The sequence below is a fragment of the Balaenoptera physalus genome, assembly GCF_965194825.1.
Source record: "Balaenoptera physalus genome assembly, chromosome: 12".
In the NCBI taxonomy this organism is placed as follows: domain Eukaryota; kingdom Metazoa; phylum Chordata; class Mammalia; order Artiodactyla; family Balaenopteridae; genus Balaenoptera; species Balaenoptera physalus.
The window spans coordinates 61282769-61299472 of NC_138897.1; the positions used below are offsets into that span (position 1 = coordinate 61282769).

General features: G+C 35.3%; 1 protein-coding gene across 7 annotated transcripts in view; it reads left to right on the forward strand.

The window, feature by feature from the left end:
• SMCHD1 (structural maintenance of chromosomes flexible hinge domain containing 1) overlaps positions 1-16704 on the forward strand; it is a 133454-nt gene that overhangs the window by 115460 nt on the left and 1290 nt on the right. For 2 of the 7 annotated variants that reach the window (XM_082418553.1, XM_082418558.1), the window contains 4 exons: positions 2190-2361; positions 10010-10168; positions 10461-10563; positions 13657-15040. In XM_082418553.1, coding sequence (XP_082274679.1) covers positions 2190-2361; positions 10010-10168; positions 10461-10563; positions 13657-14005 — 783 coding nt within the window. In that variant the 3' untranslated portion in view covers positions 14006-15040. Of the gene's footprint in view, positions 1-2189; positions 2362-10009; positions 10169-10460; positions 10564-13143; positions 13232-13656; positions 15041-15065; positions 15229-16704 lie in introns of those variants that run through there. The other 5 variants (XM_082418554.1, XM_082418555.1, XR_014252077.1 and 2 more) reach the window with 5 other exon arrangements.

Sequence of the window (16704 nt, forward strand, 5' to 3'; positions counted from 1 at the left end):
AAACCATTTTTAAGTGTACCGTTCAGTAGTGTTAACTACATTCACATTGTTGTACAACCAATCTGCAGAACTCTCTTCTTTTTGTAAAACTGAAACTCTGTACCCATTAAATAGCAACTTGTCATTTCTCCTTTCTTCCATGCCATTTGAGAATTGAAAAACTGTCCCTTCTACCAGAGGCCTGTAACTCATACTGTCAGTGAGTGTGTTAACAAGAAAATAGACAAGAAATTTGAGTGTGTTTGTTATTTAAGATGGTACTAAATCTGTAAAAACATTGCCTGAAATTTGATAATTTAATAATAATTTTACTATAATATAATTTAATAATAATAATAATATGATAATAGTCCATTAATTCAGTCTGTATTTTTAATGTTCACTTTTAGGAAACATACAAATCCAAACCAAAACTAAGAAAGTAAGGTGTGATAGTTTGTTTTACTAAAAGATTCGTTTCACCAAAGAATTCACCACAGATTTTCTTGAAATAGACATTCTGTTGCATTTAAATTTTATAGAAAGTAGCCAGTTTGATGGGAAAATATCTGTAAATTACCTTGGAATTATATTAAAAGAATAAATACTAGTCATGATTTTCTATTACATGTCCTATTGCTTTTCATTTTTAAAAATTGTATTTTATTTAATCTTTTATAATTCAGAAACTACTTAATCCACAGTATTAGATTGGATTAGGTGTTTTTACATGTTATTAAATTATTCTTCTTTAGTCATTTTTTAAATGTATGCATTCTGTTTCATTATGTGGATGTGCCATAATTTATTTATGTAACTTATTGAAACGTGCAAGTTTCATATTTTTCATTATTAAAACAATGTTTCAGTGCACATTGTTCACATCTGTGATGATTTTTTTCAGAATATTCTTAGAAGTGGAATTGCTGGGTCATGCAAAATGTTAAGCTTTTTTTTAAAAAATATATTTATTTTATTTATTTTTGGCTGCGTTGGGTCTTCATTGCTGTGTGTGAGCTTTCTTTAGTTGTGGCAAACGGGGGCTACTCTTTGTTGCGGTGCATGGACTTCTCATTGACGTGGCTTCTCTTTGCTGGGGAGCACAGGCTCTAGGCACGCAGGCTTCAGTAGTTGTGGCTCTCGGGCTCTACAGTGCAGGCTCAGTAGTTGTGGCGCACGGACTTAGTTGCTCCGAGGCATGTGGGATCTTCCTGGACCAGGGCTCGAACCCGTGTCCCCTGCATTGGCAGGCGGATTCTTAAGCACCGTGCCACCAGGGAAGTCCCTAACTGTTAAGCTTTTAAACACTTGTCACATTTGCTTTGAGAAGGGCTGTCCCAGAGCAGATTAGTACAAGAAGACCCTTTCTCCAACATTGTGTGGTGTGTGTGTGTATGTATGTGTGTGTGTGTGTATTTTAACATTTTTGAGTAGTGAAAATATCTCATTTGAATTCCACTTCAAGTTATTTCAGTTCCACTACTGGTTACCAGTGAAGTTGAACATTTTATTTTTGTATATCCTAGACCTTTATTTGAAAGAATATTCTTGAAGATCATAAAATACTAAATCTAGTGTTTTTCTTTTATTCTCTGACTTCTCTGAAGAATTTAGTTCTTGACTAACACTTTCTATTTCCCTTTCCATGACTTAGGTTTTACTATATAATTCTAGTTCCCCCAATTCTCAACTCACCAGCTCTTTTTCCTCCTACAACTGAACTCGTAGTATTGTCCTCTGAAGATTTGTCCCTTTGCTTTTGAGTTTGTATTCTCTTCAGTCTAATATAATATCCTTTTTGCTAGCCTTTGGTCATCTGGAAAACTTCTGTCTAACAGAAGGAAACTGAGCTAGTGATACAGGCTGGGTACTACCTTGGGTTTCAGAAGCACACAGGTCTCTGGCTTGTCCCTCTCTCTTCCTTCCTCTTATCAATCAAGCCATCAATCAGGTCATCAATTTCACTTTTTTCCATTTGTGTTGTCACTATTCTAGTTTAGGCTAACACTTGAGAGGTAGTCTAATTCATCTCCCTGCCTCTGTTTTTTTCCCCCAGTCATCTTACACATCACTAGGTAATTAATTTTGTGAAAATACTATCATGATCATGTCATTTCTTATCTCAGAACCCTTAAGTGATTTCTCTTTTCTTAGAGCAGTGGAAATAAGTTTTGTAGACTCGCTAATTAATATCCATTTACTTACAATAGGTTGTTAAAATTACACACTGTCCTACACTGCTGACCAGAGATGGAGATCGCATTCGAAGTAATGGAAAGTTTGGGGGCCTTCAGAATAAAGCTCCTCCAATGGATAAACTTCGGGGAATGGTCTTTGGAGCTCCAGTACCAAAACAGTGCCTGATCTTAGGGGAACAAATAGGTAGGTTAAATAAGTACTTAATAATTTCTCATTTGATTTTAACCCTTTATTTGGACCTTGTTTATCGAGACTCTTAACATCAAAACGTAACCAGTAACAGATATGAATAAGATGTTTTTGTCCAGTACTTCCAGCTTTCTTACACCAAATAGTTTTAAAATACGTATATAGGAAGTAGGTTTTCCTTCATATTTTCATTCTTATCTTGAGATAAAAGATTTCCTTGTTGAGGAAACCAGTATGTCATCAAATCATAATACTTCTTTTTGTATCAAAGTTGGTAACTATCTAGATATATCTTTTTTAGTGTGTGTGACATGTGACCTCCCTCCCCCATTTTCCCTTCTGCAGGCTGTGTCCCCTTATTTCTAGTTGGCCGGTATAATTGTCTGTACATCTGTGCTCTGAAGTGCTTATACTTTACAGGAGGGTCCCCTGCAGTCCATCATCTAAGAGCCTGTTTGCTCTTAATTTTATATAGTTCTAATACGCTTGGATATCTACTTTTCCAGCAAAAAGTAGTTTGTTGTTAACTTTAAAAATATATAGTAAATTGTAATAAAATACATATAACAAAGTTTATCATCTTAATTATTTTTACATGTACAGTTCACTAGTGTTAAGTACATTCACACCCTTCTGCCGCCAATCTTCAGAAATCTTTTCCCGCCCCTGGCAACTGCCCAGGTTTCTGTCTCTGTGAATTGACTCCTGTAGGCGCCTCATGTATGTGGAATCAGAGTCTTAGCCCTTCTGTGACTGGCTTACGTCACTTAGCATAATGTCCTCCAGGCGCTTAAGTGTTGTAGTATGTGGCAGAATTTCTTTTTCAGACTGAATAATATTCTATTGTATGTATACACCACATTTTGTTGTTAATTTTTTTAAGTGTAATATACATAGAGAAAAGTGCACATTTCATAAATATACAAGTTTTTCACAAAATGAACACTGCTTCTGTATTAAGAAATAGAACATTATCAGCCCCACAAAAGGCTTCTCAGGACTCTTCGAGTCACAGCCCGACCCCCTCTCCAAAGTATAACAACTTTCTTGACTTAAAAGAGCATAGATTAGTTTTTCCCATTTTTGTACTTTATGTAGATGGAATTATGCAATCCACGCTTTTTTGTGTGTCTGGCTTTGTTCAACACTGTGTATGTAGTTGTAGTTCATTTTAATTGCAGGATAGTATCCCACTGTGCACATATACCACAGTTTATTTCTTTATTATTCTGCTGTTGAGGAATTTGGGTAGTATCCAGTTTGGCGTTATTACTTCATCCCCCAGCAATGTTTAAAATAGTAATTGAGAAAGATGGTAGGATATCCCATATTTTCTTTTATGAGATAGTCAGGTGCAGCTGCAAGAGGAGACGTAAGAGAGGCTCAGGAAAACAAAGTTTATTATACTCACAGGTCCTAGGGACAGGAGGCACAGCCTGCCACACAGGGGCCACATGGAAGAACACCAGGGTGGTCAGCAGGCAGAAGACAGGAGCAAGGAGAGTGCTTCAGCCACAGCCTTTACTGGGGTCTCTGCAGCAAAGGGGTGACAAGGTCAACAGCTTAGGGTTGACTAGCTTGAATAATTTGAGTGGTCTTTGGGCTCTAGGCATGGTTTCTAGCTAGTTGCCTGGTACCTGGCTCTGAGATGATTAAGGCAGAGGAATGTTACTCCTTGGGGTGCAGGGGCCGGATAGAGGAAGCTTGGCTCTGGATTGGTTAGTTTGTGTATCAGAGGCATGCTAGACCCTTAGCTGTCTCTAAGAATTGGCTCGTCCCAGGCGAGGCAATCTCTCGCCAGCCAGAAAGGCTTTTTAAGATGTCAAAACATCATAATATACAGAAAGTTTAAATTATAAACAATACAGAGTTTCATACTTCTGTTAATGATGGCAGTGAATGCATGAAAAAAATCTTCTCTATAGAAAATAAGTGAACATCTAAACAAACTGATAAGAAATAAGAGAAAACAATTTAGTCAGAGGCAGTGAATCAGCATAAAAACCCTCAACTCTTATCACTCCAGCACTACAGTTTATGGCAGTGGATCCCAAACTAAAAGGAATTACCTGTGGAACTTTAAAAATGCACAGGTATTTTTGACAGAATTTCCAGTTTACCTGGGCATCTGACTGTCAGTATAACAGTAAGGCCTTATCTGTAGATCTTTGGGATGAAAAGATTATAATTAAAGATTTCTGTGCCCTATTGGTTTGTCAAACATGTAAAGTTAACAGATAATGCAAGGACTTAAAAAATATAACAGTTACTTTTTCTTCTTGGTAAATATCTTCAAAGATACACTCCACATACAGACTAATGATTCAACAATAAGCACTCAAATATTAGACAAACGGTTTGAAAAATCCAATGAGACAATTTAAGATTACTGGATATGTATAAAGTACTTTTGATTTTAAGCGATAGCAACCAGGCCTGACCACTTTTAAGTGTAACAGGAATGTATTGGAAAGAAAGTGGAGGAAATTACACGTTCAAAGGAGATTGGAAACAGCCAAGACAAAAACAAGGATGGCTCTGGGACATTGAGCAGCCTGAGCTCCTTGCATCTTCACCTAGAAGGGCGTCTCTTAACATGACTCAGAGCCCACAACCCCTAGAAGAGAGAAGTTTCCTCTGGAATCAGCCAGCCATAGTAAGGATCAGATAGAACAGAGCTTTGAGGAAACTCTTCCTTGTGTATCATGGGATTGTTTGCAGAGAAAAAGCAATTTTGAACTAGACTACCACCACAAAAATTGCCTGCTTACTAGCACAATTAAAAGCAGAGTGCCTTCTAATTTTGCTTAGACCGTGTTTTGCATTATAGCATTTGATATGAGATAATGAAATAAGAGCAAATAAATTTAGAGCATAAAACAGAAGAAAAAACGAGTATTTACATGTTGTAAAATAAGATGATTAGAAATAAGACCTTGAATAACATGTGAATACATGAAGTTCTTTCATTTAAAGACATTCAGATTTTAAAAATCTAGTACCAGGATATATTAAAAATAGCTGCCATTTATTGAGTGCTTAACATGTGCCAGGAAGTAGAGTTAAATAAAGTGAGTAAAGAGAGAAGTGTGGAAATTTAAATGACATGAGAAGCCACATGGTTAGTAAGCCATAGAACAGAACTCAAACCCAGAGCCAGCTGTACCTGAAGCCTATTCTCTCCATGACACTGCTTTATATCTTTTATAAGAAACTCCCTTCTACACCAATACAGTGTAAAATTAAAGAATTAACAAAGATGAAATGTAAACATTGAATAGATGAAATCACAAGTAATAGTATTAGTGTCAAAGTTAAATTCAAGGCAATGGCACTAAAAGGACAAAGATAGATTCATTTTGATAACAGATATATTCCATACTAGAGGTCCAAAAGTTAATTAACTTGATTCAATAAATTACATAATCAAATTTCTTAAAACTGTTGATTATACAGAGACAGAAATATTGTTACGAGAAACCATTAATCCATGACAGGTCGTTAGTCAAAAAACAAGCAATTTTCTACCTAATAAGTTGTAATACCAGTACCTTCTTAGGTAAGAAGGTAATGTGTCACAAAAAATGGCCATAAATTCAGTTGATCAAACTGCTACTCAGCTACAATGAGACTACAAATTACAAAAAGCAAAATTTACTTAGGATAGTAACAGAACTAAAAAATAACTTATTCCTTTCCTCCCAAAGTAAGCTCAAATAGTGGCTATTTAGAAACAACTATTTTGTCAAAAGAAGTTTAAATATTAAAAAGAATGAGAATATTACACATTATACATAGGAGGCATGAAGACAGCTGAGATCAAATGTAAACCTACAGGCTTAACGCTTTTATTATTAAATGAGAAAAACAAATTAATAATTCAACTCAAATGAGAGGAGGGAAAAAATACATCTCAAGAAACAAGTACAACCAAATGGATTGCAAAAAAAGAAAACCCTTGTATTGAATATATAATTCATAAAGATGGTCTTTGGGCAAAAATAAATACAATAGGAGTAATGGCTCAAAGGATGCATTCAGATACAGAGATTTCTTAGGTTTTCATAATATTATAAATACATTTAGCATGTCCAAATAAAGTGGACTAAATTCTAGAAAATTGCAAATGAACAAAATTGACTTAAATAAGGAAGAAAACTTATACAGACCATTGCCTGAAGAAGTGTTCAAAAAGTTAACTCCATCCTATAGGTTTTTCATAAGTGAATTTCAAATATAATTTGTTGCAGAATATAGATAAATATGGAGATCACTCAGGGCATCTTTTGAAACTAATAACAAACTTATTTCCCAAAATGGCACAGGCAAAGAAAACTTATAGTACCACCATTCTTCACCTGTGTTCAGGAAGTTCTTGGCACAGTTGAATAGAAATAAGAAAGTTTAATCTTGAAAGGAACACTTTATTTTAATGTTCCCTTATCTACAATGGTTTTGCCCCAGATATGTTCACGGCTTGATTCTTTTCTTTCCAGTTCTATACTTTAATGTCACACCTTCAGGGACTTCCCTGATCAGCCTATCTAAAATAGAAACACCCACCTTGGAGAGAAGGGCTTTTTGACAGACAAGTACTGGCACATGTGAGAAAACATTTTATAGTTAATTTTTTTAAAGTTTACATAAAAATTTTAAAGCACCTTGAAGAAAATGGAAGGGCAAATGACAAACTGGGGAAAATTGTATATATGGTAGACAAAGGTGTTATAGTCTTATTATTAAAAGCAACCTTTAAAAATCAAGAAAAAAGACAAAGACTAATAGAAGAATAGGTGGATAACATGAATAAGCAATTTTCAAGAGAATAATAATAGTTACTATTTGAGGGCTTATTATGTCCCACATACATTGTTAAGCTTGTCACTTGAATTATTTCATTTACTGCTGTTCTCCTCATTTTACAGATGAGGAATTTGAGCCTCAAAAATGTTAGATATGTAAGGCAATTATACTCCAATAAAGATGTTTAAAAAAAAAAAAAGTTAGATAACTTTGCCAAGTTCAGGACAGTGTATGTGTTCATTTGCACAGTGACACAAAAGAGTAGAAAGAAAAATGTTTTTTTCCTGAATTACATAATTGAGATAATTTACTTCTCCATTATCCTTTTCTATATATTTTTCCAGATCTGCCTCAGTGAACAATGTGTCACCTAAAAATTAGGTGACAAAATTTACTAGAACTTCTGCTCTGGTTTGTTGCCGAAGAGTCTACCCCTGGATACACTGAAATAATCTTTCTTAATACGTAGCATAGAGAAATAAACACACTGTAATTTGAGCTTTTGTCCCTTTACATGAACTAATTTTTAATTTAATTTTATTTTATTTTTAATTTTAAGCTACACTTTTTTAAAAAAAATTTATGTATTTATTTAGGCTGCGCCGTGTTTTAGTTGCGGCACGCAGGGTCCTTGTTGCGGCATGCAAACTCGTAGTTGCGGCATGCATGTGGGATCTAGTTCCCTGACCAGGGATTGCACCCCAGCCCCCTGTATTGGGAGTGCGGATTCTTACCCACTGGACCACCAGGGAAGTCCCTAATTTTTTATTTTAAAGTATTTTGCTGTTTTCACAGTAAAGCATCATTAGTTTTTTTCCTAGATAATTAAAATTTTCAGACAACATATAATGTTAGAGCTCTAAAATCATTTATAAACAGAATTAAATATGAATTTTTAGTTTTTCTCCTTGGCAAAATTTTATTAAATGACTTAGAAAAGACTTTTATAGACACTATGGTAAATAGAAATTACATTTCATATACAAAAAATTGGGAATTGCTAAGGCATATTAAATTAAGTTGCTTCTGTCCACCTTACGCATAAAATATGAACTTAATATTAGTACTCCATTTCATGGGAAGTATTTAACAATCCATCTTTCAGTTTATAAATAACAAGTTGACTTAATGTTCTGTTAAAGCTTTTGAACATACTATTTCTTGAGTATTTAAAAGGTAAGAGAACCTCATAACTAACTTATTATGTTAAGAAGTAGGATTTCAACCGTTAGCGACTTGAAATTTTTATGTGTCGTCTTCTGAATTAGGCAGCATCCCTGACATATGGATCTGAACATAATTTTGTAACTCATTCACATACAAAATAAATATAATTTTATGCATATAGAAAACATAACTTTAACATGAAATTAGAAATACTATCAAACCAGAAAACAGACATTTTTAGTTACCTTTGAGTTCCCAATAAATCATAAAGAATTAAGAAACATAAGGACCTTGTCATCACTCAGTTACACATATGGAATTCATATTTAAATATATGAATATCCTCATAAGTGTTCACAGGTGTGTGTTTGTTCACTCATTCCCAGAATGCTTGATAGTTTTTTAAAAATACTGTTATTGACCCTTAAGTATAGAATATCTCATATCTTGTGTACCCTGACTCAAATAATTTCTTCCACAGTTTTATATGTAAACCCACTGTATATATTTATTAAACATTTGGGTATTTGTATGCCCATTCCCATGAATATTGATCATCTTTGTGTGACTAGAGTCTCAAAGGGTCAGATAGTAAATATTTTAGGCTCTGTGAGCCAGGAGGCAAAATTGAGGGTGTTATGAACATATTTATATAACCATTTAGAATGTAATCATTTAAAACTGTATAAACCATTCTTGGCCCATGGACTACATAGTTTGCTGACCCCTGGACTAAAGTATAGTCAATGTATTTAATTTTTGGTGTCTAATAAATCATACAAACAGGCAATAAATAGTCTCAAACTTGACCAATGTAATACATTTTTAAACAAAGTAATGGAAGTTAAGCTTTCTGAAAATTAAGTATCCAAGAGTGTTTTTGAAAGCTGTGTTTAAGGTAATGATCACGTCTGTTGGAAGCAGTGATTTTCTTTTTTTTTTCTTTCACATCTTTATTGGAATATAAATGCTTTACAGTGTTGTTACAATGTTAGTTTCTGCTGTACAACAAAGTGAATCAGCTATATGTATACATATATCCCCATATCCCCTCCCTCTTAAGCCTCCCTCCCACCCTCCCTATCCCATCCCTCTAGATAGTCACAGAACACCAAGTTTACCTCCTTGTGCTATGTAGCAGCTTCCTACTAGCCATCCATTTTACATTTGGTAGTGTATATATGTCAGCTACTCTCTCACTTCATCCAAGCTTCCCCTTCCCCCCCGTGCCCTCAAGTACGTTCTCTACGTCTGCATGATTATTCCTGCCCTGCCACTAGGTTCATCAGTACTGGGAAGCAGGGATTTTCTAATACTATATTTAGTGCATTCTTCCCCTTCTCACAAATTTGTGTGGAGTTAGATTGAAAACTGGGTATCAAACAGGATGTAAACACTGACTGAGAGAGTGATTTAATTCAGAGTGCTTTTATATAGAAAACTCTTTTCTGACACAGAAATTTATTAAAGTCAAGCAGCTGAAGAAAATTAATATTTAACAGCACCAGTCTTGTGCTGGGGTCTTAACTGTGCTTTTTTATTTTATTTGTTTACATCGAACGTTAAAAGTAGTTCCCACATGTTACTATAACAACACTCAGTGTTGCTGATTCTTCTTTCCTAAAACACTGCTTTGATATGATTTAATCGAATGTCTTTGGTTTCTTTGCAGATCTTCTTCAGCAGTACCGCACTGCTGTGTGCAGGTTGGGCAGTGTGAACAAGGACCTTAACGGGCAGTTGGAATACCTTCACACTCCGGATATGAAGAAGAAAAAACAGGAACTTGATGAACAAGAAAAGAATCTCAAACTGATAGAGCAAAAACTAGGTATTGTACTTTCTGTTAACATCTTTCTCTGCATGAAGATAGTGTTCATGATTAGAGACAGTTCAGCTACAAGAAGAAAGAATGTGAATGATCCAGAACTTAAATTACAGACACTCTTGACCTCCAAGTGAACTGACAAATGTTTGTAAGCTGTTTGGTCAACAAGAGTAGTAAGAAGCATTCTCAGTATTATTTATTAATTACTCTTCTATAAATTAAGACATTCACTTTTATTGCTTATAATAATTCCAATCTTTTAAAGGTTAATTTTCTACATTTTCTGTCTTTACAGGTATGACTCCCACACGTAAGTGTAATGACTCACTGCGTCATCCAATGACAGACTGTCCAATTCCTCCTAAGAGAATGAGAAGAGAAGCTACAAGACAAAATAGGTGAGTCTACTATGACCCGAAAGTTACGATTGCTTAGTTTGTCAAGGTTTTGGCTCTTTATACTTTAAATATAACATGAGGGTATTCTACCCACCTTGAACCAGAATTATTTTGTTTCTTTTTAACTGAACTGAGTGATGATGGATAATGAAGATAAGATGTAATCATTATTTTCTCCTAGGATGCTCCAGTTTTCTAAATGATTTTTGCAAATTATTTGGAAACTTTCTAATACACTGCATTCTGCTTCATAGGATCAGCAACCTAAGTATAGAATATAGAATATGCAGAATCATTTGTACATTACTCATATGAAAGTTTCTTATGATATGTGTTTTGGAAAATCAGGTACCATTTATATAGCTCACCAAGAAGCCAACAAAGCCATCTGCATCCTAACTCAGTGAAGAAAATTGTCTGTTTCAGAATAGATGCTAGTAAGGCCATCCCACAGAAACATACCATAGTACTGGGATTTATTATACATTATTTCAAAAGGTTCAAATATAGACTCTGCCTGAATAAGTTTCTCGTATTGACCTTTGAGGAGTTCCTTTGAGACCGTGGTATTTAGAATTGGTATTCTATGCCCTATCCATCTACATATTCTACATTTATTCAGTAACTATTTGATTATTTTGTGCTATATGTTGCTGGGTGAATAAAAGTGACATGGTTCTTGCCCCCATGGGAGGTCTGCAGTCCTGTGCAGAAGAAGGACAATTCAGACAAATTGGTTTACAAAAGTAAACCATTTTCTATATGTAAAAATATAGAATAATGTTAAGTTTTACAAAAGAACAAAGGATAGGACTTCCCTGGTGGCACAGTGGTTAAGAATCCGCCTGCCAGTGCAGGGGACATGGGTTCGAGCCCTGGTCCGGGAAGATCCCACATGCAGCGGAGCAACTAGGCCCGTGCGCCACAACTGAGCCCACGTGCCACAACTACTGAAGCCCGCATGCCTAGAGACCGTGCTCCGCAACAAGAGAAGCAGCCTCAATGAGAAGCCCGCACACCGCAACGAAGAGTAGCCCCCGCTCATCACAATTAGAGAAAGCCCGCGCACAGCAACAAAGACCCCAACACAGCCAAAAATAAATAAATTTTAAAAAAAAAAGAACAAAGGATGAAGTGATGTAGAATAATGGGAAGATGATGTTGGTTGTCGGGAAAGATGCATTTTAACAGAGAACTGAAGGATGAGAAGCCAGCCATGTAGGGATTGGTTTCAGTCAGAGGGAGAATAGGTATGAAAGCTCTGAGAAAATAACAAGCCTGGCATATTTGAGGAACTGAAAAGATGCTTGTGAGTCTAAAATATAGTGGGTAAGAGGGAGAAAGTCCCAAGAGGTGGTTGGAGAGGTAGACAGAAGCCATAGTATGCCCCTCCCCAAAATAATATCTTGCAAAAAAATTGTGAGATAGTGACACCAACTCATTGATATATTCATATAGAAAAGACATGTTCATTCTTTCTTATATGAACTTTCAGAGTAACCAAATAATTGGAGAAAGTTTTATATAGAAGTTCTTCTTTATAAAGTTCTTTATATAAGAATAAAGTATAAGAAGCATGATAAAATTAAAACATCACATTTTGGCCACTCCTAATAAAATAATAGATTTAGGGAATAATAATCAATGGATACCCAAATGATTAGGTAAAAAGTTGAGGGGGAAACTTAATAATAATGGCCCCCCTGCTGTAGGAGGGGCCCCAATAAAGCCTTGCCTGAAAAAAAATAATAGTAATGATAATAATGGAAAGATCAGACGGACATTCCTGAACCCACTGATTAAAAAGCAGGATATTTGCTATTATGTGATTCAGTAGAGAAATAACCTGAATCTAATGAAGCTTCCAGTAAGCCTTTCTCAGCTGGGGTTCTGTGCAGGAAATAAGCACTGCAGAAAACTGGGTGACTTTTCCCCAGGATAGTTCATCTAACATTCTAGATGCGCAGGAAGGAGGTTAATTCATTGCATACAATAGATACCTTAAGGTATTAAAGCTTAAATCTCTCACGAATTTGAGAAGGGCCTTCAGTTTAACTCCAAGTGTACAGGAAATAAGGGAAATTTAGGAACAAGTTAAATGATGCCACCAGGAAGCAATTAGCCAGATCTAGAATGTCAAGAATGTAACATTGTACATACAGGACAAATGACTGGTTTTGTTAATAAATTAATGACATAAAAGAAGCATAGGGAGAAGGATGAACTGTTTGTTATAGAATAAAAGTAACTGAAAGGTATAACAATCAAATGCAAATTGTAGACCTTGTTTGGATATGGATTTTTCATCTTTAAAATGCAATTTTGAAAAAATTGGAGAAATTTTTAAATCACCTGGATATTAGATATATTAAGAAATTGTGAATTTTTTGTATAACAGCATCACAGAGTTTATAGTAAGGTAAATATACAGTTAGAAATGTATACTGAGGTATTTACCAGTTGAATAACATGATGTCTGGGATATACTCTAAAACACTACAGGATGAAAAAAAAAGTGACAGCATATCAAAATAAGAGTGGGCAAAATGTTATTATATTATTTCTTCTGCTTTTCTGTAGGTTTGCCATAATTTTTATGGAAGATGGGAAACATTTTTCCAGTTTTTTAAAAGACCAAGTGAGGAAATTCCTGTCAAGCAGTATTAAAGTACATATTCTTGAGGCTGCCCTGCAGCCTCAGCACTGAATTAGCCTAGGACCTTACAGTTCTACAGAACTACAAATGATGTCATTAATTTGGATCTTGTTAATTAAGATTTTGTAGCAATTCAGAGGTGGTATGGGCTAAAGTTTCTTTTTTAGTTTTAGTTTATATTTAAGTTGTTAGTAATAGTATCATTTTCGTTAAAGTAATACATGTATATAAATGAATTGGTGTATAGATTTAGTGTTGTACTGTAAAATGTGAACCACACATGTAATTTAAAATTTTCTAGGAGCCATTTTAAAAGAAACAGCGAGATTAATTTTAATAGTATATTTTATTGAACACAGTGTACAAAATATTATCACTGCAACATACTGCAAATAGTAAATTATTGAGATATTTTAAATTCTTTTTTTCATACAAAGTCTTCAAAATTCAAAAGACAGCCAACCTCTATTAGGACTAGCTACATTGCAAGTGCTCTGGAGCCACACAAGGCTAGTGGCTACCAGATTGGACAGCACAGGTATTGAAAGAGCTCATGATGATGAAATCTTGCTCCTGTGTATCCTTACCCCATCCCGTTTCCCAGAGGCAACCTTTGTTTTAACTGTTCTGGTTATTCTGTTGTTGCCTCCGTTTTTTGTATACATTATGTCGGTCTTGTTTTATCAGCTTTCAGACAACACAGCCCACCCAACACCTTGTTGTGGAGGTCTGTCTTGCCTGGCCCACCTCATGACTTTTGGACTAAATTGTTCTGAATTATTTTAGAGCTTACCCTTTCTCATGATTATTTAGTTATATTCTCTCCTGTAACCATCAACCCAGTCCTCCATGCTTTTTTCAAAGGTAGAAGGTGATAAACAACATATATATATTATTATAGCTATGTAAATATTTAGTGTAGGCAAAGTGTGTGCTAGGATTACATTTCCCTCTCTGTAAGGTTCTAACGTCATGACCCTTACTTAGGCCGCCAGTCAGTGTTCCAAGCATGAAAGTCAAATAAATCTTCTGTACTGTATCAGTTTCTTAAAATCATGTTAAATTTTAATCCGGTTCTTATTTAGACTGTTTCTTGGATGTTGTTAACTTGCGTGGAGTTTCTAATTTTCTTTCTTTTTTCCTTCACTATGTAACTTGATCATGTATTCTTCCACCTGCTTTAGTAACTAGTAACCATGTAGGCCTTCTGGGTCCTCCTTGGCTGCTCTCTTGGGTTGAATCCATTGTTTCTTGGATTCCTTGTCTTTCTTTCTCTCATAACTTCCTTATGAAAAGTGTGTAGAAAGAAACTGGAGCCCTTGCATGTCTGAAACGGTCTTCCTTCTGCCTTCACATTTGATTGAGGTTTTCTGGGAATTACAGGATAGAAACAAGGCTGGAATATACTAAAGGAGAAGGTACTGGGAATAGTCGAGAGACAGTGGGACACAGTGCCTGGTGGAACCCTGGACTCAGAGAAGTCCAGCCCAAAACAGGAAGGATGGGAGCAGAATGGAAAAGGAGAGGAAACCTAGCCTAGAACATGCCAGATTTTCAACCCCAAACTTTGAGAGCTTTGTTCCCTTGTTCCAGGAATTAAAGCTCCCACCAGGAAGTTAGATAATGATGGTAATTAGTTAAATTGGTATATTGGCTTCTGGTGTACTTGGTGGCACCCTAGAGGCTTGTCCATTGCCAGCATCTAGGGACTCGCAACCTACTGGTTGGCTCTCCAGCCGCACCCTTAAAGCAAAGCCTGTTTGTCCACGCCCCTGCTCCCACTGTCCCTTAAAATTCCCACTCAGAGAGGAGCCTTAATGGGAAAACAGTTGTATTTTTATAACAGCAGAAGAAATCCAGGCCAGCAGCACAGTCCTCTTTCTTAAATGTAATCGTACAACCAAGAGACATCACACATATGAGGGGAGTCAACAACATGTGAAGGGAGATCCAAGATAAATAGCAAAACCAACCCTGGAAGATGATTCAACCGAACTCTTTTAAAAACTGTACGTAATTTCTGATTAGATTGCAGAAGGAGTTATATTCATGAAACTAAGAGGGTATTAGGAGAAAAAAACAGCCAGGACAAGATTACAGATTACAAATACTGTTGCTGAAATTTAAAAATTCAAAGGACTAAGGGTGGGGGAAGCCAGGCGAGGAGGGGGAAAAACATTCAAAGGACTAAAGTAAAGGAAAGTTCCCAGAAAAATAGGGAAAATATGTGAAGAGAAAGGAGAGGAGATGTAGAGAACCAACTGAGACTATCAGGAATCCTAGAAAGAAGAAAATGGAGAAGAAAAGTCATGTGGAAGAGAATTCCCAGGGATGAAAGGGTCCATTGAACGCCCAGCACAATGACCGACAAAAGATATACCAAGATAATTCATAGCAAAACTGTAGAATATCAAGAAAAGGAGGAGGAGTGTAAATGTTTTCATAGAGAGAGAGAGACCATATTGTCAGTACAGCTTTTGGCACACAGAAAACAAACGTCTAGCTTTGTGGTGGCAGGTGAGAAGATTTAGGTTGCAAATTTGGTGTATTCTAGCCTATGGCTTCCCTTTTGCATCCTGCTTACCTTTGGGAAATTTAAAATCCTTTAAATTTCAGTTTAAAATTTAAGGCACTGTTTAATTAGTAATTTCCTCATCCCCAGCCTCTGCCCCAGTCTCTGCCTGTTCTCCATAAATCACACCATATCAAAAATGTTAGAGCACTTGAAATTAAAGTATCTTTAACAGTATTGAAACAGTGATATATTTCATCCATACAATTGGAAACAAATTCAGTAGTAGGAAATAGTAACATAATGTGTGTGTGTTTATATGTTATTATTTATATTAGTATGTGGCTATTACCTATTTATATATTTATTGTTAGCTTTTATAGGGATTATATACCATATTTCATCAACTGTAGGATGTCAGTAATTATTAGAAACACGATTTTTCATGAAACATTAAAAGAAAACACTGCAAATTAACTCATGACATTATAAGGTAGATTTCAGAGATGTTAAATGTGGAAAAATGTGGATTTTAGAATCAACAAAATATACTTAGCAATATATACTATGCAATAGACTCATTTTCTTCAGTAGAGGCTTCAGTTTTCTAATTGATTTTCTACTAATAAAGATTACAAAATAGCTCTTTATCAAAATTGTGTGTCTTCTATTTGGAGATGGCAGTTCAGGGAACTATTATTAAAAAATAAAGTATATCTGAATAAGAAAATATCTGCATAAATATATACTAAAATGTTCATTCTGTTCATCTCTACGTGAATGGAATTGTGGATATTTTTAAGTGTTTTTCCTTTTGCTTGTCTTTGTTTTGTGACTTTTCTCTAATGAGCATTGTAATTCTTGTTAATTTTTTAAATGGTCATTTCATTTTAGGAAAGGGGAAAATAGGCAAAAATCTGCAGAATTTGGGTCTGGGATACACCATTCCAGAGAACTGTGCTACAAATTACTT